This window comes from Calliopsis andreniformis, chromosome 4, assembly GCF_051401765.1.
Source record: "Calliopsis andreniformis isolate RMS-2024a chromosome 4, iyCalAndr_principal, whole genome shotgun sequence".
Classification (NCBI taxonomy): domain Eukaryota; kingdom Metazoa; phylum Arthropoda; class Insecta; order Hymenoptera; family Andrenidae; genus Calliopsis; species Calliopsis andreniformis.
The window spans coordinates 12,833,099-12,857,380 of NC_135065.1; the positions used below are offsets into that span (position 1 = coordinate 12,833,099).

Genomic DNA, 24,282 nt, shown 5'->3' on the forward strand with positions numbered 1-24,282 from the left:
AACTCGCGCGATATACTGATAAATAGCGATGGGCTGCACCGGTGATTCATAATTAGATTTTAATTAGAATGAATCACCGGACACTGAGAGTTGAGACTTGCTGGTATCGCCGATGCACTAATTCACGACGCATTAGCAACGCCGCGTTCTCTGGCGACTCTAATGGCTTCTGCTGGTTACTTCCTCGAGAGAAAGTCCCGTAACGGTTCAACCTCTCCTTCGAAAGGCCAGTTTCCACCGCGATGCCTCCCTCCACCATCAAATCTCCCTATTCGCCGAATAGTTCCCTTTCCGACTGCTCAATTAGAGCCACTTCCCTGTGTCTATCTTAGCTGCATCCAAGCTTCGTTCTATGAACTTATCTTGAGAATCGTTTCGACAGTGGAGATAATATAATCGAGAAAAATTGAGAAGATCAGTTTCTATAGTCAAATGACGAAAATATATTGTGTCGTGATTTTTTAATTTTTGGTAACAGTTGGTAAGCCTGTATCTAATGAATTGTCACTTTGCTTATTTCTTAAACTAAAGGATGTATAAGTATCATCTTTGAAGCTCGATAGATTTCATCTAGAGATCTATATGGAAAACCACATATATTGATTTTTTAAAAAAAGGGATGCAGCAGGTTTCGCTATTTGACTATAGATCTCTTCTTAAACTTGGAGATTCTACGGTTGCTGGCTCCCTGGAAATAACAAACAACGCGTTTATTCGACAGCATTCTTCCTCCAAGCGGGTCGGTACATATTTACGAGCAGCTGTACTCCTTCCCTTATGTACGGATCCCTCGAGTGGTTGTAACGGAATTTATCTGAATATTTAAGAGAAAGGAGATTGGAAGGAGAGACAGGGAGCGTTGAATTTCAGATTTGAACGCAGACGATCACAAAGTTGTGGAGTCTTCTTGTTTTTGGAGGTTCGAGTTAACGCTTGAAACATGGCAACGAGTTGGCAAAGCGTCATAACGAGTGTCAACGCCGTCTTGCCCCTCTCCTACGTCTCCTTTCTCTGATATACATAATTACATGCAAAATATATCCGTGGCGTTAATTTACATTATGATAATACAGATAAGTAGAAGGGGGAGATCCCGCGACGATGGAAGTATTACAGGAGCGGTCCTCTGACGTATCTTTGCGTCAGTCTACTTATCCGCGGTAGGACTTGGCACTGAAACGCCATGGGAACGGTAGCCCTGAGTGCTAATAGAGGCGGTTTCGGAGTTTAGACCACTTACAGCCCTTCGACCCTCTCGATCCTTTCCAAGGTTCTCGCGGCTTACCGCTCTCTACTCTATCTCCCTTATCGCTAATTTCGCCTGCTCCTTAAGGAGACTACCAGATAGGTCCTCCTCCTTCCTCGATTATTAGTATTCCCATTAGGACCTGTTCGGGACGAGTGGAAGAACAAGACTCGAGTGAAGCAGTCTCTTTTTTGTCAGACAAAACTCTGGTCAGCTCCATATTTCTTTATCAGTAAGGGAAATCTTAGACCTAGGTCTAGGTTAACTGATGCAGTCTTTTTTTGTTAGGTAAAACTCTGGTCAGCTCCATTTCTTTCTATTCCCTTATTAGTAGTTTTGGTAAGAGCAATCTTAAGTCTGGGAAATTTAAAGTTACAAGAAAGAAAAGTTATCGAGTGCATCTAGATGTATCGAACGCGAGGGGAAGCGACACTTGTCGTAGCTAGTGTTGCCATTGGCACTGTTGTTGCTCGTAAAAAGGAGCGTAAAATCGTGAAAAGGAGACTGTTTGTTCGCGAGAACAATATGTCACACGTGAGAGACGAGGTCGACGCACACGACGCGCTCTCTCTTCGCTTCTTTACGACTGCGCGATTCCCTATGCAGTTTAAATCGCGCGATTGCATAGACGACCTTTGTTCCTTCATTCTTCATTGTTGATATTTTCAAAGGGAAACAATGGTCTGTCGATTTTCCCATTCCATATTCACTACAGTTAGATTTGCCTTTAGCTTTGTCAGTAAAGCAAAAGTCAGGGAAAAATAAAAAGGCTAGCTATCTCTGGAATCGGCGATAGAACACCCTAAAATCGTCTCCACTTTCTGAACTTTTCGAATTCCCCTGACAAAAATGCGTGAAGTGCACCGTGGCGCAAGATGTGAGAAATTTTGTCTCCTTTTCACGTCCCAGCCATAAAAGAAAATTCACATCTCTGGTATTCTCCAAAGTTTGTTCACAGAGAAATTGTCCCGAGTTTGCCTCGCCTTTGTATCGCAAGTTCGAATTTCGGAGAGAGAATACCATTTCGTCGATAGTGCAGCGAGGAATCGGAACAATTAAAGCGAAGTTTAATTGCGGACTCGATAACGGAGTCACGGTTATGTCAGGCTATCGATATCTCCTTTGTAAACTTGTAGGTAACCTTTGTAGCTTGCTGTCCGCTGATCGTGGAGGACCAATTTACAGGCTCGCCACGCGTAAGTGGTGCAACAAGAAGGAACACTGTAAAGTTGGTGTTCTGTCGAAACAAGACTCATTAAGAAACCACAGAGACCCAACCCTAAGACTTGAGTGGGGAGTTCAGTGGGGATACCTGAAAAAAGTGTTTTCATTTGGTGGGGCAAAATTATTCCTGGGAGTCTCTTGTCACCTTGTCAGTCGGTGCCTGCCCCTTGACCTGTTGACTTCGTAGTGCTTCCTTCGCGAGTGTTGTAAGGATTCTGCTGTGGTGCTCCATCTGTGTTTATTCACTGAAACAAGACTCATTAAGAAACCCCAGAGACCCAACCCTAAGACCTGAGTGGGGATTTTAGTGGGGATACCTCAAAAAAAGTGTTTTAATTTCCCCAGGTATAATTATTCCCTGAGGTCACCAGTCAGTCGGCGTCTGCCTGTTGCCTGGTTAACGTCGTAGAAATTTGGTTTCTTCCCTTTTGGTGTTGCAAGGTCCCCGAAATAGTGGTGCATCTATATCCTCCTTGTTTCTCAAGAAAATATTCAAGAAAATAGTGATAGAAAAGTTAGAAATATGTGAAATGTGCGTGCATTCACGAGCAAATACGCAGAATGAAGGGAGAAGTATTCGTGTTTGCGGGCTCAAAGGAGTTCTTCGGACCTAAGAACCGTAAGTGCTTGAGAAAAGTACCCGCTTAATTGCTTTCCATTCATCCGTTTCGCGTGGACTCCATCCTTCCGCCGCGCTGAAAGCGTTTTACATTATAGCTCCGAATTCGCAACAAATTGCTTGCCAAAATTCATTTCGTTTCGGGAACAGAACAGAACGGTATCTTTGGAAACAAAAGGGGTTTTCCCCAAAGCGTTTTGCTTTGATTTGAATTACGATTCAAGAAGATTTATATATTTCTTATTAGATATATATCAGTATTAGAAAAATTATGTTTAAGAAAATTTCACAGTGGTCTTTAACTTAAGAGCTTAATTTTGGAACTAATTTTGGGCTGAAAAATTGTTGATATTTGAGCTGCTTTAACTCGGTCAAAAAAAATGCAACGAAGGCGAGCCTGGTCTCATTCTAAAAGGCGAGGCCTCTACTTTCACAGACCTGTATTGAACTAACTCTGAAAAATTTCTTGATTCCGCGACCCGCCGAGAGAAAAAGGGTAGTTTCACCCCGAAAGTTTTGCAACTTCAGTCGAATGTTAGGAACTTGATAAATTTTTTTCGCGACTTCTCTTCAGTAGAAATTAGAGCTTGAACCCTCTCCTTTCGAAGGAGACCTTAGCGAGTACTCTGCGATTTTTTTTCGCTGAGATATAGCGGTTTAAACGAAAAGTGTGCCTCCAGCCTCGGAATCGGGCAGTGTCCCAGAGCCCGAAAAAGTAGTCAATCTTTGAGTAGCTGTCACTTCGTCAAAAAAAATCGCAGAGAGGTGAGCCTGGTCTCATTCTGAAGAGTAAAGCCTCCACTTTGAAGTCCCTGAGTTGAACTTGTTCGAAAAAATTTCTTGACTCCATGATCTACTGAGAAAGAAGGGGTAGTTTTTCCTCGAATGTTTTCTAACTTCTGTTGACTATCAGGAACTTGATAAATTTTTTCCGGGACTTTTCTTGAGGGAAGAGTAAAGTCTGGACCCTTCCCTTTCGAACGAGACCTTGGCGAGTGCTCTGCGATTTTTTTTCGCCGAGATATGGCGGTTTGAACGAAAAGTGAACCTCTAGCCTCGGAATCGTACAGTGTTTCAGAGCCCGAAAAAGTAGTCAATCTTTGAGTAGCTGTCACTCCGTAAAAAAAATCGCAGAGAGGTGAGCCTGGTCTCATTCTAAAGAGTAAAGCCTCCACTTTGAAGTCCCTCAGTTGAACTTATTCGAAAAAATTTCTTGACTCCATGATCTGCCGAGAAAGAGGGGGTAGTTTTTCCCCGAATGTTTTCCATCTTCAGACGACTTTTTTAATTAATTATGATGTAGCATTTTTTCATCAAGGAAGCGTGAAGGTTTTTTGCTTGTCAATGTAGAATGATATCCGTGTAATCCATGATTTAGCTGGCAGGCCAAAGGATAGAGAGGTTCCAATCTGAAATGGAGGTTTTCCACCTTCCTGTTTTTTCTCATCTTCCTTTCTACGCGGTTTCGACCTGATTACCTATGCTGAGTGTGTTCCACGGGAAATGGAGTCAAATTACAACCCTGAGATTACGTTATCTATCTATCCGCAATATCGGGGACGTGGCCCGATCTTCGACCATTTGTGATAAAGTTGTCCATGGAAATTTATCATCTCCCTTCAATTTTTTCTCATCTAACGAGTAAGACAGGTGCAGGTAGAACAAAAAGCTTCTTCGAACAATAATTCCTCAAATCAACTGAATCAAAGTTTCAGTTTTACTTTCCTGATTGTTGCTTAGCCATATATTTGTCGTATCGAATTGATGCACGTCGATAAAGTAAAGAGTTAACGATCGAATGTCAATTTAGCGAATAGAACCGATAAATTGTGTTTTCCTGTACTGCCACCGATTTTCAATCAGTGTCAGTAACATGTCAATCCCATGCAAAAGGTATCGAAGGTACTCTCGACACACTAGTAAGGAGGTCAGTTGAATTGAAGTCGAGCGTCAGCAATTTCTTCCAGCCTGCAAGAAATACCACCAAACTTCCTAAATCTCTTGTTCGTAGTGCACAATTTTCTCTTCACTAATTCCTGAAGAAAATCCTTGCACAGTGGTGAAAGGAATTCGAGAAGGCTTTCGTATAAATTCTTGAGTGTCTTCCTGTGGAGCTTTATGGGTCACCAGAGCGACAGGAAGCCGTCGCAATAAATAACGCTTGGGTAATTCAGCTGGCCAACGTTTAACCCAGTCACAACTCCCACTTCTTCACCTTTCTTCCACGTTTCCAGAAAATCACCGATTCTCTTTCAGTCTAGAATCCTCGGGCTGGCCAAATTCCGGGGCAAGCTCCACCCAGACTTTTACCTCGGCCATACATAATTCAGGAGATCCTTTGACAGTTTCAAGGAAAATGTAGAAACAGTCAGAAAGAGTAAAGACGAGGGTAGACGTTCCCATCGGGAGTATAGACACAACTTCCACTTCTCGAGCTTCTTTTTTGAAGCGATATCAGCCTCAGAAAGGTTCGAACTAGTTTTCAAAAAGTTAAAGAAAGGATTTGACCCGTTTTGTTTGAGAACTAGACAAATTTCCTTGAGGAGTAACATCGAGGAAGTTTCATTTATAGACAGACAGCGAGTCTATCTCAATATTTTTACACGGCTAGCACAAGGTTGACCGTAATGGACCTCGGGAATCGAACACGCCAGGAATCCCTCTACATATCTGTCGTTTCGCTTCCCCTCTCAGCAACCGCGCGAAATTCTCTCGTTCCTCGCAGGATTTCTCTCGTCGACCGAATACGACACGTTCGCGAATTGAAGTATCGATCACGTTGCGCGTTGAACAGTTCCAGCAACTTGCAGTTGACATTTGGATAATTGAAATTACGAGCACCTTCGCAGTAGAATTATTTACAGTACCGATTCTCGATAAAATGCGCGCGAGAATGTGGAGGGCGAAAGCTAAAACTAGATTTAGGAGCAAGGAAAATGAAATAAAACTATTCTTTTGATTTCACATTTAAGTGAGAGTTGGGGAAAAGATATCTTGAGGGAAAAAGGAAGTGGGACTTTGAAACGTGGAAATGAGGCACTGGGTTGCTCATTTGCCAGATCGACTAACTCCACAAAAGGAAAATAAGTATTTATATTTATTTGAAATTGAAAAAGTTGAACACCAATCGAGTACTTTGGCGCTAAAATTTTCAAAAATTGTTGTTGAGCTGTTGAATTAGAATTGAAGCAATACACGAAACTCGTGCGATGATTACATTAGGTTTTCATTGTCAGTGGTCCGTTGGTCATTTCCTCGATGCGCTCTCTTGAGCAGTGATCCTTTATCAAGGTTGATCCCGCGGGTACGTTTTTCCCTTGTCCTTGAAGCGTCGCTCCATTTTTACGCGCCATAAGGGGAGGCAAGCAGGAAGAAGCTTCCGGACAGTAAGGAGCCACGGGTGGCCTCGTAATTTTCGTTTAGCTTCCTGGAGACACTTTTGATCGCTTTCCATTGTCCCCCCTTCTCCTACCCCTCATCTCCTCTGTAGCCTTCATTTTTCCTGCGCCCCTTTTCCCTGCGGGTAAACGGAAACTGAAACTATTATCCCGCAGGAAGGAAACGTCGAGTTGCCGGGAAGTCGTCCCACTGCGTCGACACCGTGAAACGTTTCACGGTGACCTTATTCGATTTTAATGCAGCCCGATGCGTTCTCCAGCAGCGCCGCTCAAATTTACTGCCCTCTCTGCGAGGAATCGGAAAGAAGGGTATTAGTTTTAAAGACGCTCGCGGTAAACGCGGTTCCTTCTTCTTTCAAATGTTTCATACTGTTGGGACACTTTTGAACATAGCTACTGAAAAAGAAATGAAATTCATTTCCTTAAGTCGAACTTTCGTATCGTGGTTTTGATGTGACCACACGGAAGGAAGAACAGGGTTGGCGTTATTGTTATAGATACTTCTCCCCATTTTAAAGTGCAAAGCGTCTACTTCTACATCCCTGAATTTAATTTTTATCAGAGGCTTCTGTATATTCGGCTACGGGACGAGAAACGAATGATGGTCTTTACCCCAAATGTCTTCCAAATTCAGATGACTCTCAGGAACGTGATAAATTTTTTTCGAGACTTTTTTTGAGAGATATTTGAAGCTTGAACCCTTCTCTTTCGAACGAGACCTGAGCGAGCACTCTACGATTTTTTTTCACTGAGTTATCCCGCTCTGAATGAAAAGTGAGCCTACAGCCTCGGAATCACCCACTGCTCCAGAACTCGAAAAAGTAGTCAATCTTTGAGCTGCTGTAATTCCGCCAAAAAAAATCGCAGGGAGGTCAGCTTGGTCTCATTGTAAAGGGTAAAACCTCTATTATAACATCCCTGAGTTGAATTTGTTCGAGAAAAATTCTTGACTTCACGTCCTGCGAAGAAAAAGAGGGTGCTTTTTTGCCGAAAGTCCTCAAAATTCAGTCGTCTGCCAGGAACTTAATAAATTTTTCTCAGGATTTTTTCTTCAGGGAGATTGCAGTCTGAACCCTCCCCTTTCGAATAAGACCTCGGCGAGCTCTTTGCGATTTTTTTTCGCCGAGATATCGAGGTCTGAATGAAAAGTGAGCTTCCAGCCTTGGAATCGCGCAGCGATTCAGAGCTCGAAAAAGTAGCCCATCTTTGAGCTCTTGTAACTCTGTGAAAAAAAATCGCAGGGAGGTGAGCCTGGTCTCATTTTAAAGGGTAAAGCCTCTACTTTAACACGTCTCAGTTGAATTTGTTCGAAAAAGTTTCTTGACCCCATGACCCGCCGTGAAAGAAGGGCTAGTTTTTCCTCGAATGTTTTCGAACTTCAGATGACTGTCTAGAACTTCATAAATTTTTTCTGTGGCTTCTAATGAGGGCACATTGAAGCTTGAACCCTTCCCTTTCGAATGAGACCTTAGCGAGCACTCTAAGATTTTTTTTCGCTGAGATATTGCGTTTTGAATGAAAAGTGAGCCTCTAGCCTCGGAATCGTACAGTGTTCCAGAGCCCGAAAAAGTAGTCAATCTTTGAGTATCTGTCACTCCGTCAAAAAAAATCGTAGCGATGTCAGCCTGGTCTCATTCTAAAGGAAAAAGCCTCGACTTTAACATGTCTTAGTTGAATTTGTTCGAAAAAATTTCTTGACCGCATGATCTGCCGAGAGAGAAGGGGTAGTTTTTCCTCGAATGTTTTCCAACTTCAGTCGACTGTCAGGAACTTCATAAATTTTTTTCGCGACTTTTTAGCAGGTTAGAGTAAAGTCTGGACCCTCCCCTTTCGAACGAGACCTTGGCGAACACTGTGCGATTTTTTTTCGCCGAGATATGGCGCTCAGAATAAAAAGTGAGCCTCCAGCCTCGGAATCGCACAGTGTCCTAGGCCCTGAAAAAGTAGCCCATCTTTGAGCTTCTGTAACTCTGTGAAAAAAAATTGCAGGGAGATGAGCCTGGTCTCATTCTAAAGGGTAAAGCCTCTACTTTAACACGTCTCAGTTGAATTTGTTCGAAAAAATTTTTTGACTCCATAACCCGCCGTGCGAGAGGGGGTAGTTTTTCTCGAATGTAATCCAAATTCAGGCGACTCTCGGGAACTTGATAAATTTTTTTCGCGTCTTCTTCTAAGGGGAAATTAAAGCAGGAATCCTCCTTATTCCAATGAGACCTTAGTCAGCGTTCTACGATTTTTTTTTGACCGAGTTATCGAATCTTTGTGTCGTGGTTCAGGCGAGACCACATGAAAGGGAGAGGAGGACTGTCGTTATGATTATAGCTACTTCTACTATTACTCCCACTAGTCCCACTGGCGAAATTAATTCTGCAAAGACGATATTAAGCGGGACTATGGAGTTCCTATGGTTTAAACGATAAAGGGAATTATTATTGCTTTTGGTAAGTGAGCTACCTTCCTAGACTGAAACCTTTGAGAGGAGAAACATAATTATAAAAATTGTTATGGCCTTTTTAATGTCCAAAAATCTATTGTTTGCAAGGAAAAGAAATTTCTTAAACAAACTCCTTTGAGATTACTTTACTCTATTAAAAGTGTTCCTAAATTTGAATTATAATACGTAAGCGTCGTTGAACACCCTTCCTTCACCTAATATTGGTATCGAGAAGCCAATGGAGCTTAACGGATAGATAAAACGGGTCAGTAGGAGGAGAGTTTCATAATAATCGTTAGCAGCCTTCTTGTTGCCGGAATTAATTCAATTAGCCGGACCATTGGTCGTTCATATCAGCGGATTTTCGGCCGATTGGAATAACAAGGCTTATCTTTCCATCGTAAACGCTCGTAAACTGTACATCGATAGCTACGCGGCAAACTGTGTCAACAGTTTCCTACAGTTGTTGCATTATGAAAAAAATAATCCATTCGCAGGATATCAGCTTTGAGGATTAGGTTCGCGAAAAAATTGATGAAGAACACTTGGAATACGATACAGATATTCGTTGTCGAATTACCCCACCTGTGTTAATTCCCTCCGCAATTTTTTCCCGCAAGAATCAATGGATTTCGAAATTGGTTCCCCCGGAATTCAATTACAGGCCACAGATGGTACGTTTTAATCAAAGGTAATCGCAGAAGAACAAATTTTTTTCCCCACGGTAATTAAATCGGTCGCACGTTACGTACCATTCTCTTTCCTCCTAGAAAACCGAGGTTAATAATTTTTCATCCGATAAAGTCCGCGAGATAAATAAAATCCGAAATACTCCAAATAACCCACGATGAACCGATTCCTCTGTTCTCCGCGCCCTGGAACGATACCTCCAGCAGAAGTAAACGATTCTCTGTACATAGAAAGATGAATCGGTGGCATTGAAAATTCCCAAAAAGGGAAGGCACGTGGAATCAGATTTTCTGTCGGCGAGTAATTCCTGGCGGAAATCTGGACGACTTTAAAAGTCGGCAGCGGTGATCCGAGTGGTCGGTAAAAGAGCAGGAATCGAGGGCGTGGGAGGAAAATTGAAGGGATGACCCAGGTCGGTCCATCCAGCACAATCACGGCGTCGTTCGAAGTCGTGCAGTTGAAGTCGACGTGGAGGAGGATCCCCGCTTGTGCATTCGGTTCGCGTTCTCTCGCGTCTCGATCGAGGAATCGAATTCTGGTTAGGTGGCCGAGGCTGGGCGTGTACGCGTGCTACGTCTTCGTCCCTCGAAGAGAGAGGCTCCCTTGAAAAGGCCATCAGTGGCGCGTCGCTTTCACGATGATCTCGCAGTCCCTGCTACTTTGTCGAATAGACCAGAGAGGAGTCCATCGTGCCGATTCGCCGCGCATATTGATTCGAAAGGCTTCTTCTCAGCGTGTGCTCTACCTTTGCACCCTACCCCCAACCTTTCTCCGACTCCCTCCATTCACTCGTTTCTCCGTTCCCACGGTTCCCGCGTCAGTCAGTCTCTGCTTTTTGTCAGACCTAAGCCGTGATTAGATTGCAGATGGTTTTTTTTTTCGCGCCATCTCTTCGCTAACAAGCACTCCCAGACGAATCGAATCGGCGAGGTTATTTCGAGGTGGGAAAATGTTACAATCCTTTTTACGAGCAGAGTTACTACCTTTTGGCGAGCTTCGAAGAAAAAGAAGCTGTCTCTTCTTGCTGAGTGAGCTTCTACTCGAGTTTCAGGGTAATGAATTCTAGTGAATTGATAATTTAGGTATTGTGGCAAAGTATAATCGATCTAAGGTTTGCCGATTTTGAGTTTTTACAAAGAACGCAATTCCTCGGGGACCTTCTATCGCGCTAGCGAAAGATCGAGCTATTCGAGCGAGGATAACGGAACCCTTTCAGACTCCAGTTTAAATGATAATGGCCAAAGCTCACCAGGGACACTTAAATTCTCCCTTCTACTTTCCATAAATAATTGGAGGCGGAAATGTAGTAGATTCCCCTGTGTATTAGTCTCCGCCTTCAGTCATCCAGGATTGGATTCTGTTTCCTGATATTTATTCGAAGGATCCTCGCTCGCTTCTTCATACTTTGTACCAAATAATTCGAAATTCGATCGAACCTGAATACATTTTTTTCATAACTCACTTTGCAGTAGATGTGAAGGCGAAAATCTTCTCTTTTCACTCAATTTTTAAGAAACAGTTTGTTCTCAAATATTTTCCAAGAATCTGCTCCTCAGACTTTAACTTTAATTGCGCTGCGAATTCTATTAGCAAGAATGAAAGCACCGCGAGAACAGGGAACCAACAGCAGCCAGCAATCGTTTGTCTAAAAGATTGACGAGCGGTTCTCTCGCAGCCACTAGAAACAAGCGAAATCACGACGATAGGATTAAGCAGAAACGCGTTCTCCTTCTTTGAACAAGCATCGGATCTCGAGCGTGTTTCGAGGCCGTGCCGGTTTGGGCTTTTGCCTCGGCGTTGCCGACGTCGTGCTGTTCTTGTTGTACTTGTCGTGAATGTGCTCGAGGCTCGTCCGTCTCGTGTTACAAGCGCAGAATACACTCTGGCCGATCCACCAGGCACATAAGGTACACACCGGCCTGGCCTCGTGCTCATTCAGGATTTAATTGGTATCAGTTACGCCTTAACCATGTTGCGGATACTACCGTATGTTACGCTTCCATCGTTCTCATTAGTCGTTCAAATTAATTATTTTCGCGAGTACCTTCCCTTTTTTGTGGATTTTGCGAATTAAAGAAAGTATGTCGTGTTATCGTGGGAGGTAAAAGGATCTCGAATCTCAAACCGATCACAGGGGGATCTAGCTTGAAACGTGGACTTGTAGAACCATAGTGTCATTCGAGGAATCGATTCAGTATAGACTATGTCTGTTTCCCAGTTATTAATTGTTGAGAACATCATTCAGATACGTTGAGAATGTGTCTGACTCGGGATTTATTCTACTGATTTCAGTATGTCTGACTTAGCAATAGAGTCTTTATATCCATAAAACCTTCGCCCTGTCTACTGCTGAATCAGACAGCCAAACCAGTAGAATAGGTTTCAAGTCAGACACATTTCACAAGAATTTTAGATGAAACTTTTTCTCAATAATTAATAACTCTTCTTTACTGTTTTCTTATTATTAGCTATCCTGTTTCTCCTGCAACTTTCTGTCTTCCCAAGTTAATATTTGTAATCGAAAGTGACTGATAAGGGTATCTATTCCAAAGACACCGATGATACATTCCGATAGCTATCCAAGTTCCCTATGTCCAAGGAAGGACATAGTTACCGAATTGGTGTCCGGTATAAATATATCACGATCAAATTGGAGTTGTCAATAAGTTTCTCTAAAGTTGGGTAACTTGACGCGACACGGTCGTGTTCCTTGCGCCGTCTACCTTGAAATCGAAACACGAAGCTGTTAATCGAAGAAGAGAATCAGCGCTAGCGGGGCGAGCAGGTTGCTCGATTTACACGAGCCTTGCTAGCTGCTGACGTCATCGTCTGGCCATCCACCGATAATTATCTGCGGCTGGTATCGAGGTGGCACAAGATTCCCAATCTCTTGTCGCCCACTGGTCTCCTTCTTTCCCTTCTCCACGAGCCTTCCGTGGCTTTCTTTTTCCTCTCGACTTCTGACCTCCGCCAACTCGGTGAATAATGAATCCCCGAGATCGATGGTAACAACTTCACTTTTCTTTCCTGCGGGTATCCTAGAAGCGGCACGCTACCCGCAGGAATATTACCTCGCGGAGCGAGATTACTGTTCCGCTCGGGAAATATATGACGTCACGGAGGAAACTATCGAGCACGGAAAGTTTGCTGCGTTCGCAGAGCGGTAAAATCGAGCACTTTTAATTGCCTTTTAGAATTATGAAATTGCGTTACCATATGGAGGGAGAGCCTTTATGAGATTAAATTTCAAATTCTGTCTGTAACCCTTGTAGAAAGAATGCAGGGCCACTCGCAGAGCGTTCGTCGAAAAATCCCCTTTCGAGGGTTAATATCTTTAAACGTTTAACTTCATGGTAAAATTGTTTATTTCGTCTTTATGCCATATTTTTCTTCATAAACGGAACGTCAAACTCTCCAGTGGCCATTGAAATTTCCTCAAACTGAAAAGCGAAACAATTGCCTCCGCTTCCTTTGTCTCATTCCGCGACGAACGTTCGACGATACGTCCGCGTAACTCGTCTATTCAGTGAACGTCCTTCTCCCCTGGGGATAGTTCTCGCGGAGTGGTGGAAAGACGATTTCATTGTCCTGCAATTGCCAAGTCTGCGGAGAACTCGGGGGAGAATGCTTCTCGAAGGAGGAGCTCGCATAATTTTAATTGATAATACTTTCTTCGCTGCTCGACCGACGTCCTCGCCGTCGGCGAGTTCTTTTTCCATCCGTGACCCTCTAACCTCGGCTCCCTACTGAATAATGAATCTTCTGGCTGGCTGGTAATAAGTTCTTTGCTGACGTCGAAGCATCTCAGAGGCTCTGAGTCAGAGCTACCCCTTGCTGTTCGCGCGAACATTGTGTCGCGAAACTAACATTATTAATTTAGTCAGTATATTCCCCTCAACTTTGGTCGTACCACCTGGTACAAGGTGGCATCTTTCCAAGGATGCATCTCTGTTGAAAAAGAGAAAAGGCATATTTGCTAGGGTAGTGTAGAAGCAGAGGAAGAAGGGTGGCTTGTAAATAAGAAGGGGAAAGTGAGGCGTAAATCGTGGGATTGAGTGATATCGAAGGAGTTTGACTCACGTTGAAAATCGGATGCACGCAGTGGTTGGGGGTCCATCTCTTCTCGATGCTCTTATCCAGTCCTTTGCATTCAATTCTCCACCTTCGCTTGTGGAACGAATGTAATTGAGTAGATGATACGATTCAAAGGATTTAGGATCTTGATAAAAGCATTCTGAAAGTAATACCCCAGTATATTGGATTATCCGTTGTTGTAGTAACAGGATTCCTTTCTGAACTCCTATGTATCTTGCTTGACGTAAGAGATACTGAAAATGGAGTTTCAAAAAATCATATGTTCCTGTCTTTTTGGGTAGCATTTTAGAATACTTTAGAGACCAGTCTTCTTTTTAACTAGGTTTATTTATTAGACAATTGCACAGAGAAATGACGTCTAGTTTTGCATTCGTGTGGCCAGAGATTGCTAATCATCAAGGCAATTTGGAATTTATCGTATCTAGATTTATAGAAAATAAACATACACGTGTCAAACTACCAGAAAATTTGAGGATTATTTCGTAATACGAAATAAAATCTCATACTGATATATTACAGGCTTCCCTGGTTTTCTAGAATGTCCCGTATTCATTCAACACAGAATGATATCCATTTGTATAGCTTTCAGAGAGTAACGTCGTTAAATAACGTGTAACAGCGGTATCCACGATAATTATCGTTAAAGCAAACGTTAAAACGCGTTCCGTTTCATTGTGGACAGCGCTGTTTAATTCAAGGGGGATAACTGCGACCTGATCGAATCTGATCGTGACGAAATAAATTTGAGAAGATTAGACACTGAAATACTAGCACTTAAAATCCAAATTAAAATTGAACGCAATCGATACTATCGAAAATCCTTTCTCAAAGAATTCGTTGCATCGAGAAACTATATCGAATCTCGATAAAGGGATCGATAATCTGTGAAGCGTGGGAGGACCGTTTATGTCACGCTAATGCAAATATTAATTGTTTAACGCGTATTTGTTTCATTACACAACTCGGTCAGGTTTAGGTACATAACAATTCGTGCAGGATATGAACTAGAATCGACAGCGTTTGCCTATCGTCCCCTCACAGCTCGTAACCACGTTTACTATTGGTAATCATTGCTCAACGAAACGGAGTTTCTATATACGCACGCAAATCTAGCTAGATGAAATTTATCGAGCAAGACGAATAAAATTCGCTCGACCTCCTGGTTGGTCGACAAACATTTGCACAACTCGTATTGTTTCATTCCATCTCCTAAACACGGAGAGATCTCGATCCCAAAATAATTTTCATTGTGTATGCCTAGAATAAAGCGCGTAAAAGTTGTCATTTTTTTCGAATACTATTTCCTGTCGGTTTGCCTTACAGTCACAGATAAATCGATACCGTTTCAGTTTTGATCGAAGCAATACGAAAGGAGAGACGAAGGAGAGACCACCGCGGCGAAAGAGGAAACGTTTATTGCATTTACTCGCTCTTAGCGCCGCGACATTTGCATTTGTCTTGGCTTCGAGTTACCGTTTCCAGCTCCCCTCTCCAAAGTTCCATCGCCAGTCCCCTCCGTGAAGAATGAGAACGGCGAAAGCATTAGTGTAATTGTCCTCGGTACGAGGAAGGTGCACGAAAATAAAGCAAGAGCGAGCCGCAAAAATAGAGCTCCCGTCAAGTTCCCGTGGACTCCTGCCCTTTTTCCCCCGCAATTTTCCCTTCAAACATTCCCATCGTTTTTCACTATTTCCACCATCCGATTAGTTTGTCTCGCCCTCCGAGCCTCCTGCCTGACCCCGCTGCCTGACCCCGCGAGAAGATTGAATCGCAGAGTACATATTCACTGTAAGTGATTTTTATCAACGTGTAGATTTGTCGCATTCGCGGCTTCTCAAAACCGACCGAATAAATATTTGATAAGCTTTCCATTTGGTGCTGAATGAGAAACGTCTGCTCGCTATTTAATTTCATTTCGCAAATATCACGGGACCCAACAAATAGAAATTTCAGCATCTAAACCTAGCTGAATCTTACAGGACTCGAAAACAGAAAATTTGCTGGTGCCATAATTGCATACGAGGTAAACGTCCTAATACCTGAATCCTAGAAATGCCACATGTCCTGATAATTGGACAGCTTCAAAATGCATATTCCGACACTTGAAGCCTATTTTAATAGCTACATATATTATATTTTGTTTTTTCTATTATATCAGAACTTCAGCTTAACATTAAACACAATTATAGTATCAGTGTTCAGGTACTAGGATATGGTTTGGGAGATTTACCTTATCGAGTAAGTCGTAACGTGGGCGCAAAAATTCATTCTCTCTATTCGAGCATCACCATTTATCGAACCTGGAAACGTGCTGCGGTCGAACTTCGATTAACCGAACCGCAACTCTTCATTCTTCGGTGGTCGATTAGCCGGTCAAATCCTCATTGTCCGCGATTTCAATTACACGCTGTATTAACTCTACACACGTGTGTATTCCAGAACACGTTCCCCAACGAGCCAGACCCTTCGCCCTTCCACAGTACTAATTAAAAACTTCGGAATTCTCCCCCGTTTACTTATATTCTCGTCCCATTTACTCCGATACATTTCGCCGAACAAACTCTGCACTTGCGATGAAATTACTCCGACAGAACTCTCTTTTTCGGCGCTTTCCTCCGACTATAACTACCCTGCGCCCTATACACTTCCCTTGGCCATCATTTCTGAACGTTCATTACCTTTTTAGTTCCTCCGCGCTACGTGGAGGAAGCCTGACGGAAGGAACAATGTTCAGGGCGAAAGGTGAATAAAAATGCCCTCTGTATCGTGCATTCCATTTTCCCTATTTTTACAGAAACTCGATAGAAGGGATTTCGAAGCGACAGTCTAGCAACGTGGGCGCTTAGAAATCGAAGCAAAGAGCATTCTCGAAGCTGTTTAGCGATTACGGGGCGCTTATCGGTCACGTCCACTCGGCTGTATAGGAATAAATTCACGGAGACTGGCGCTCGTCGATCGAGGGAATAATCTTTGTTTTCTTGGTTTGCCGATCGAGGCCAGGAGGAATAAAGTTTCCTAAGATAAAAGTTTCCTTTCCCGAGTCGAAGGGCGGCAGGGAAGGAAAAAGAGGGCTGGGGGTTGAGATTGGAAGGAGGTCGAGCCGAATGAAAAATACACGGTGGCGCAGTTGCCGGGTACGCGTACAGACATAGCCACGACGGTGCTCCGACTAAACAACCTCGAGGTATAGATTTATAGATGGACGATACCCGTTGGGAAATCAGCATCGTCTGTGCTTTCAGCAATGCCGAGCCGCTGCTGAAAATGAAAAAGCACGAACTTTTCAAGTTTTCATTGCCAGCCCGAAGGGCTCGCCTTCCCTCTGCCCTGATGCTTTATGGTGTCTGGGATTTTTCCGGGCCGACGGATCGTTTAAACAATACCCAAGCTTCGATAACGATCGATCCTTGCGCTCTCCTGGCTCCTTCTCGCGTCAAACTTGGATTCCTCCGAGATTCATTTAACTTGTTCCCCGCTGGAATCTTTTAGGAGAGGTTGCCAGGGGAATCGAAATAGCATCGATGGAAAAGGTCTCGCGACACTCTTAATATAATCGATCTGAGGCTACTTTTTCCATGCATTAACCTCGATTATTAATAATTACGCGTTGAACATATCTCTGCTTGCGGTTCACAGAGTCTCAGTCACTTTTCGTGCTACAGAGAGAGAAATACTCTTGTAAAATGTTAGACGCGTATTTCTTCTTCGAAAGCGTTTCCATCGTATCGAGAGGCACGCGATGAAATATGTTTCGAGAGTAAATGGGGGTTGGAAGGGAACGGTGAATCAGCCCGCGGCAGCTCGTCGTCACCTCTCTTCGCTCCGCGTGAGAGTTGCAGCTTGCCGTCGCCTTCTCTCGCACTGGATAAAATTTTTAGGGTGAAATTTCCCCGCGCGTTCTCCCATCATCTCGCAAGACTGCTTTCCAAATAGCCCGCGGCTACCTGACGTTACGTCCTTTAATTCTACTATACTCCCGCCCTACTCCTAATTATAATTTGTTATTGGAAGGAAGGGGAGACGAATCAGGTACATGTATACTGAAGAGGATATGGGTGTTGGAGAGATGACAAAAACAACCCTTGTCAAGTTTAGCGATTTTTCTAGTGAAGACATATGTTAGTGGTCAGACACAAGATTCACAACATAATTGAACTTATACTATTCTTTTCTAATCTGCTAGAAAAAAGATAAAATCAAAATCGACAAGGGTAGTTTTGTTATGAGCTCCTCAATTATCTGAAAAATCATAGATCCTCCCACGAGTAAAGAATGTTTGCTTCTTGACAATACTAATGTATCCTAAATTTTCTATACTCTGAAATCAAATCTTTAGGGTTTCTAGTCTTCTTAAACAAAGTTTGTAGTGTCTTTTCCTTCTCCCCCATTTTCCAATGATTCCCATTTATCTGCTTTAACTAACAATTTTGGGGTAATTCTGTTTCAGTGCTCCGGAGCAGCATCGGGCGACTTTTCGGAGCGGGTGGCGGCCCTGTTGCAGTCCTCCTCCACTCAGGACGACTGCTAGTCCTCGTAGAAACTCTTTCGAGCTGTTTCACTTTTCCCGAACCGAGGAGCTCGCAGGAGAGCTGGCCCATCTCAGAATTCGCGGCGCGTTAATGATTGTTCAGCTAACTTGTAGTCTCTGACCCGCTCTAAGGTATCGTCTACGCGGTTAAGCTTGAGATTCATTTATCAGACTTGCGACAAACGTCGAGAGATATCGCAAACCAAAAGAACGCTGGTTTACGAACGTAAATATAATATTTGTACATTTTTGTAATTATCGGTCATGAGTCTTCGTTCTTCGGGGTTTTCGTTAAGGGTTCACGCGATTTTCTTGAGACAGTGTATTCAGATTTCTCTCGAGACTCTTTTTCCTGCAGAAAAATGAGCGAAGTTCTCCTACTTGTCGCGTGATAAATAATACTCGTTAAGGTACTAGCTAGAACTAAGGAGAAGAATTTTATTTCCCTTCCATTTTCTGTCTTCAATTTTTCCAAGAACGAAGAGGAAGAGAATGAGCAAAAGAAAAACGAGTTTATTAATAAGGAACCCTTGTGTTCCTATTTTCCAATCTAATTATACCTCTAGACTTCGAACTTAAAATACCCCACCAACACTTCACCCTGCCTTTCGTTGCATTAAAATAATTTCCTCGAAATTTCATCAGACTTCCCTTCCCAAGTAACACTGTCCACCAAGAAAGACGCCCATTTCGCTTTATCTGGGAGACCTCGCGAAATGGACTGTCCTCGTTCAGGGTGAACGCGGTCATAACTAGAACGACGAGCGACGAAGGAGGAAAAAGGCTCGAAGAGGTGACAGAAAGGGAGACTAGTAAGTTTATGGGAATAAGATGAAAACAGGAGAGAGACAGTTCGAAAGGACAGTGTTGGGCGGCTGGAACGACGACGATCTCGGCGGCTAGAGGGGACAGCCGTGGAACTTCCACAGAGCCTGGGAAAATAAGTGGCACGTGGATAAGCGGGAAACACTGTCACCGCTCGAGGCTCGAAGAAAGCAGCGGACGTAAATCGGGGCTAAAAAAGGATGGAAACCAAAGGACGTGGACTGGACGACTAAAGTAACGCCAGAAAACGCTTAGGTGGGAATGAAAGAATACGTGAGAGATGGGTTTTTAGAAATATCACGAACGTGGTTAAGATATGAAACACTTGGAAAACTAATTTGAAAAAGTTAAAGCTCTGATAAACTACTAATCGCATTGGATCTAACGATTTAAAAAAAAATTAGTCGGGCGTATTTCTCGGTGAAATAATTAGGAGAAACGTGAAACGTTAAGCTCTAGTGATTCGTCATAATTAATCATGTAGCAGTCAAGTTGTGTCGTTTTATTGGTCGAGTTACACGCGACGCGAACACTTTAAAAGCTCGTCGAATTGCCTTGCTACAGTAGAGCGGTGCATTGGAAAATGGAAAATTAAAATGTGCTCCTTTTAAAAGATATTCTATTATAATACTTCTAGTGGACCATTCAGTCGCTGCTTTTGTTGCGTTCTCTGTTGTTTATAATACAATATCTCATTCGAAAATCAAATATTACACGCTTTGGAAATATTTAATTCAGAATAACTCCCATTATGCACATTTGCGAATTTCCGCTATTTAATATTATATCAGATAATTATGCGTGAGAAAAAACATGCGATATTAATATTTAATACTCGTGGAAACAGAATGTAAGCGAATATCTACCTCAAATAGGGAGATCTAAATTCAGATGCAATATAATGGCAATGAAAGGCAAGGATAAAGTTGAAGAATGATTTATATATGGATGTAAATAAAGTACAAGACCGAGGTGGGTGGGATAATGGAAACACTTCTGTTTGCTGTCTCTCGTTGCTCATGAAACATTCAAGAGCTCAGACAAAGGCGCTGGACGATCATCTCTCCTGTCCCGATCGACGAATACCTCTCGAGCTTAAGATGGAGGACGACTATGACTGTAACTGAAGAGAAAAAGAAAAGGAACGGGAGAATAAATAAGAAGAGAAGGAAAATGCTGCGGAAATGGTGATTCTGGAGCGGTAGCCATTATGCTTTCCAAGATTTTCAAAAGCTCGAGCATTGTTTTGCAAAGTGGGAAGGGCCAGGCATCTCGAGCCGACTCGAGTTTTCTCGAATTGACTCGAAACACGAGTTACACGGTACAGAAGACGAATGGGCGTTCTTTCACAGTGGCGCGGGCCAAACGCCAAACTAGAATTCAACCCCTCGCGACTCCACTTTTTCTTCTACCCTCCTCTCCCCGAAACGTCTTCTTCTTGTTTCTAAGTAGTCGACTGCCATTGGACTTCCTTTCTTTCCCTGCTATACCCTTTTGCCCTTATTTTCTCGCTTTTATTTAATTTCAGCTTTTTCGTCTACAACTCACCCTCTGTACCCCTTCCTTCTTATTTCTTACCTCGTGAACTTTCCTCAATGCTGCATTCATTTCAAGCTCTTCCTTTGCTCGTCAGAAAGTTCCTAAAACTTAGGTAAAACTGGTTACCTTTTCCACTTGCTACTCGTCAAACGCCAACAATCAGTTTTCCCTGCCAACGTTTCACTCCCAATTCTTTTCTCCTCCTCCCGACTCGTGTGAATCTCAGCCAATCCGACTCCCTAGCTAACCGGACAGGACAGAGGGAGATGATTCTTTTGTCCTTTGAACTCCTTTGTGTTTCCTGAAACCACAGTGAAGTTCCTTTGCGGTGATCGTTGAAAGGAACAACGCTCCCTTGACGAAAGATCAATCTGAGCTAGGATAAATCTCAGCTGTCGTTCTTTCGCGGAATTTACCAAGTGATTTAAAAGCCAGAAAACCAAAGGGAAGATTATTACGACCAGAGCAAGTATACGAAAATTTTCGCGTAGCTCGCTGCTCGCGGGGAAAAGAGTTTCGAAGATTTACTCGTTTCACGCGCATATTCATATATCAGAAATATTTATTACGATGGGACCGAGATTGCTTTGCCCTAGCAGATACAGCCGCGCAAAGTGCATGCATCATACGGACACGAATACGCGTGTGCTTGATCGTGCATCAACTAGAACCGCAAGATAACGCGGAACCGCAACTCTGTCGAGACTCGTCGATCATTCATTTCCATTAAACACGTTTAATCATTCACCAGATCGACTCGATCGCAGAAGCTCATATTTACGAACTTGCGTTGCTCCAAATTAAGTCGAACTCGTGATGAGTTTCATTCACGTGATCGAGAGAAGCTGGAAAATGCGAGGTGTCCCAGAACTGGTGGTACGCGTGAAAAGGTGGTAATACGATTAAAAAAAATGAGTAAAAATTGCAGAAAAAGTTTTTTGGTATCGTGCTTCATTTTCCAGAAAATTAGTTTTAAATTTTAGCTAAGGACGGGACTAAAAGTATAAGTGCAGTTTTAGGTACTTGTGGAGTAAAAAGGGAGAGAATATTTCTAAGTTTCAGTAGAAAAGGTCAGTGACTGGTCAGAATGTACGTTCATCCTGGCAGTAGAAATGGTCAGTGGATGGTTAGACCACGGGTGTTTATCCTTGTAGTAGAAGAAGTTGGTGAATAGTCAGACCACAGTGTCCCCTTAGAGTAGATAAGGTCAGTGAATGGTCAGACCGCTAGTATTCTCGTTACTTAAATTCAGTTTTCTCGAAAATCTTTTCCTTGAAACCACCAATTCTGCGACATCCTGCGACGTTGCGCGTGCTCGTTGATCATTCACCACAAGATCCACAGACTAATCGATCCTGTTAACTACGTCACGAACTAATCGCTAAGTTTCACGACCGATACTCTTAACCTTAGAAACGATTAATAGAAAGGATTAACGTACGAATTCACAACTAAGGAATAAATTTTGCTCACAGAACCCAGCTGCTCTCTCCTTCGCCCCGTTCTACTTTTTCCCTTCGTTCCTTTTTTCCACGGCTCAGAACTAACCGAGCGCAGCTGGGTTAAGGATCAGAAGGATCTGATTAAATTGCTCCTGTAAGACGCACATGCGCAGGTGCGACACTGGCTAAACGGTTCCCTCAGTGGCGGAATGCACATTCCACAATCGGCAATTTTTCATGGCAACTTAGTCTGCTCTCGGGGAATAACATTTTTTAAATTTGCCGCCGCTGCTGTCCAACTCTTTTCGAAAATTCATTGACCAACTTAGGCGCGCTATTATTTTCAACTGTGGACATTTTTCAGCAAAACTTTCCTTCGACTTGGTAAAAAATAGAAGCTTATGAAAAGACAGCTGGTACCTGCGCAGATGCTGTTTAATATTTCCATCGACAGTCCTCGAAAAGTATACTGAAAGTGCGTAATCAGAGAGACTCGGCCGAATTCGACGAGTATCGATCAGAAAAAGGAATATTTGAAGCAGAGTCGTCGAGCTGATTCGGCCCGGTCTTTCGTCTCTCAGATTTATCTAGATAATTATATTCGGTAATTTGTAGAAGGAAGAGACGGCAGAAAAGGATTGCAGGGATATGTATACCCGGACGATGAGGTGTCGTGCACGCGAAACGCGTATTTAGACACACCGAGAAGTGCGTAGAAATACACGTGGCCCGACGAAGCCAATGAAGCTCAGACGGAAAAGTATTATAAATATAGGTACATAAATGCATATATATTATATACACACGTTACGAATAAGGCATAAGGTGTAATTATCCGTTGGTACATATCGCACTTACGACCGATAGATATCGAAGAAGGTGGTTCCTGTGAAAAGGAACGAAGCAGCTCGAAGTGTCGACGGAAAACGAACGATCGCCCCGAGAGAAAGATCGAAAATAATATCGCGAAGAAAGATTAGGATGACGGTGCAACGAAATCTGTTCAGGGCAAGACTCTAACGAAGAGAGAATCGATCGTTCGTTCAATCGCGAAGGTAATCTTTTTCTTTTTCTTTACAAATTGGCGAACTAATCGATAGGGATTCGTTTCATTGACGAACTCCGCTGTATCACTGCCACCGTCAAAGACTATGTATCGAGGCTTTTGTAGCTTTTATACGTTATGAGAGGAAAATCCTTTCGATCTTCCTACCCGGGGGGCTATTTTCCCCAGAAATTCAAAGTAATAGAAACTTTCGCGAGTTAAACGAAAGGAGAGAGGAGTATCAAAATAAGAAATCGTTTGTTGCCCCCTTTGAGTCGAATGTACAGTGTAGAATGTATCGAGAGACAGAGAGGTTGTGAGGGAGAGATAGAAAGAGTAATAGGGTATACGTATGCGTGTAGGTGACTGCGTGAAGAGAGAAATATATCAGACCGATTCGAATGGATGGCTTGTGGCACACAATTTGTAAATGCAGACACTACGACATCACCAAGTCTCGCGACACAACGAATATACATATAATAAAAGAAAAAGTTCTTCGTTTTCTACACATCCGACGTGACACGTTCATTCACCTGTCCGTTATATGATTTTTCAACGAGCATAGGAAGATAGACGTGATTTATCTCAGCAAACTCTGCTTTTGTTCTACGCGAATCTACCCTAACAGGCGATCTATTGACCAGTAATAACTCATTAGCTTTGTTTCAAACGAAACCATTAAAAACATGTAATCGGTTTAACGTCGACTGTCAAAATGTAAACGAACGTTGTTCGCGATAAAATAACCATGCAAGAATTTCATCATCCATTATTACGTAACGAATACGATTTTCCAGATAGGAGCTATTAAAATGAACAGAATTCGAGGCATCGTTACAAGTGGCCACGGTTGTGACCCATTAACGCCAGAATCGTGTCGGTGTTGGAGCCACTCGCGATGCCGAATGTATTTTACATACATTTCTACGGAAATGTCTGGGTTCCTCGTTGGCCCGCGGCGTTCTAACAAATTGATAAATCATCCCTCCGGTACACTCGGTTTTCGCATTGGTTGTTTGCCTCGTCCTGCTCGTCAGTTCGCGCCAACAAAAAAATAACAGATCCCTGTATACGTTTGCATATTTTATGCCAGTCTCCTTGCATACGGAACTCGGGTATGAATTATACGTATATACGTACTCTCTCGCTGCTCTTTTTTCCAGACCTACATTATTTTTGCTCCTCTTTCTTTCT

The 24,282-nt window shown here is 42.9% G+C and overlaps 1 protein-coding gene across 6 annotated transcripts in view; it reads left to right on the forward strand.

Moving 5' to 3' along the window:
• The window catches only part of LOC143177880 (uncharacterized), a 71,026-nt gene extending 47,040 nt beyond the window's left edge, over positions 1-23,986 (forward strand). For 2 of the 6 annotated variants that reach the window (XM_076376141.1, XM_076376142.1), the window contains one exon: positions 18,154-18,342. In XM_076376141.1, coding sequence (XP_076232256.1) covers positions 18,154-18,234 — 81 coding nt within the window. In that variant the 3' untranslated portion in view covers positions 18,235-18,342. Of the gene's footprint in view, positions 1-18,153; positions 18,367-22,655; positions 23,599-23,885 lie in introns of those variants that run through there. The other 4 variants (XR_013001669.1, XR_013001668.1, XR_013001667.1 and 1 more) reach the window with 4 other exon arrangements.
• Positions 23,987-24,282: the final 296 nt, after the last annotated feature.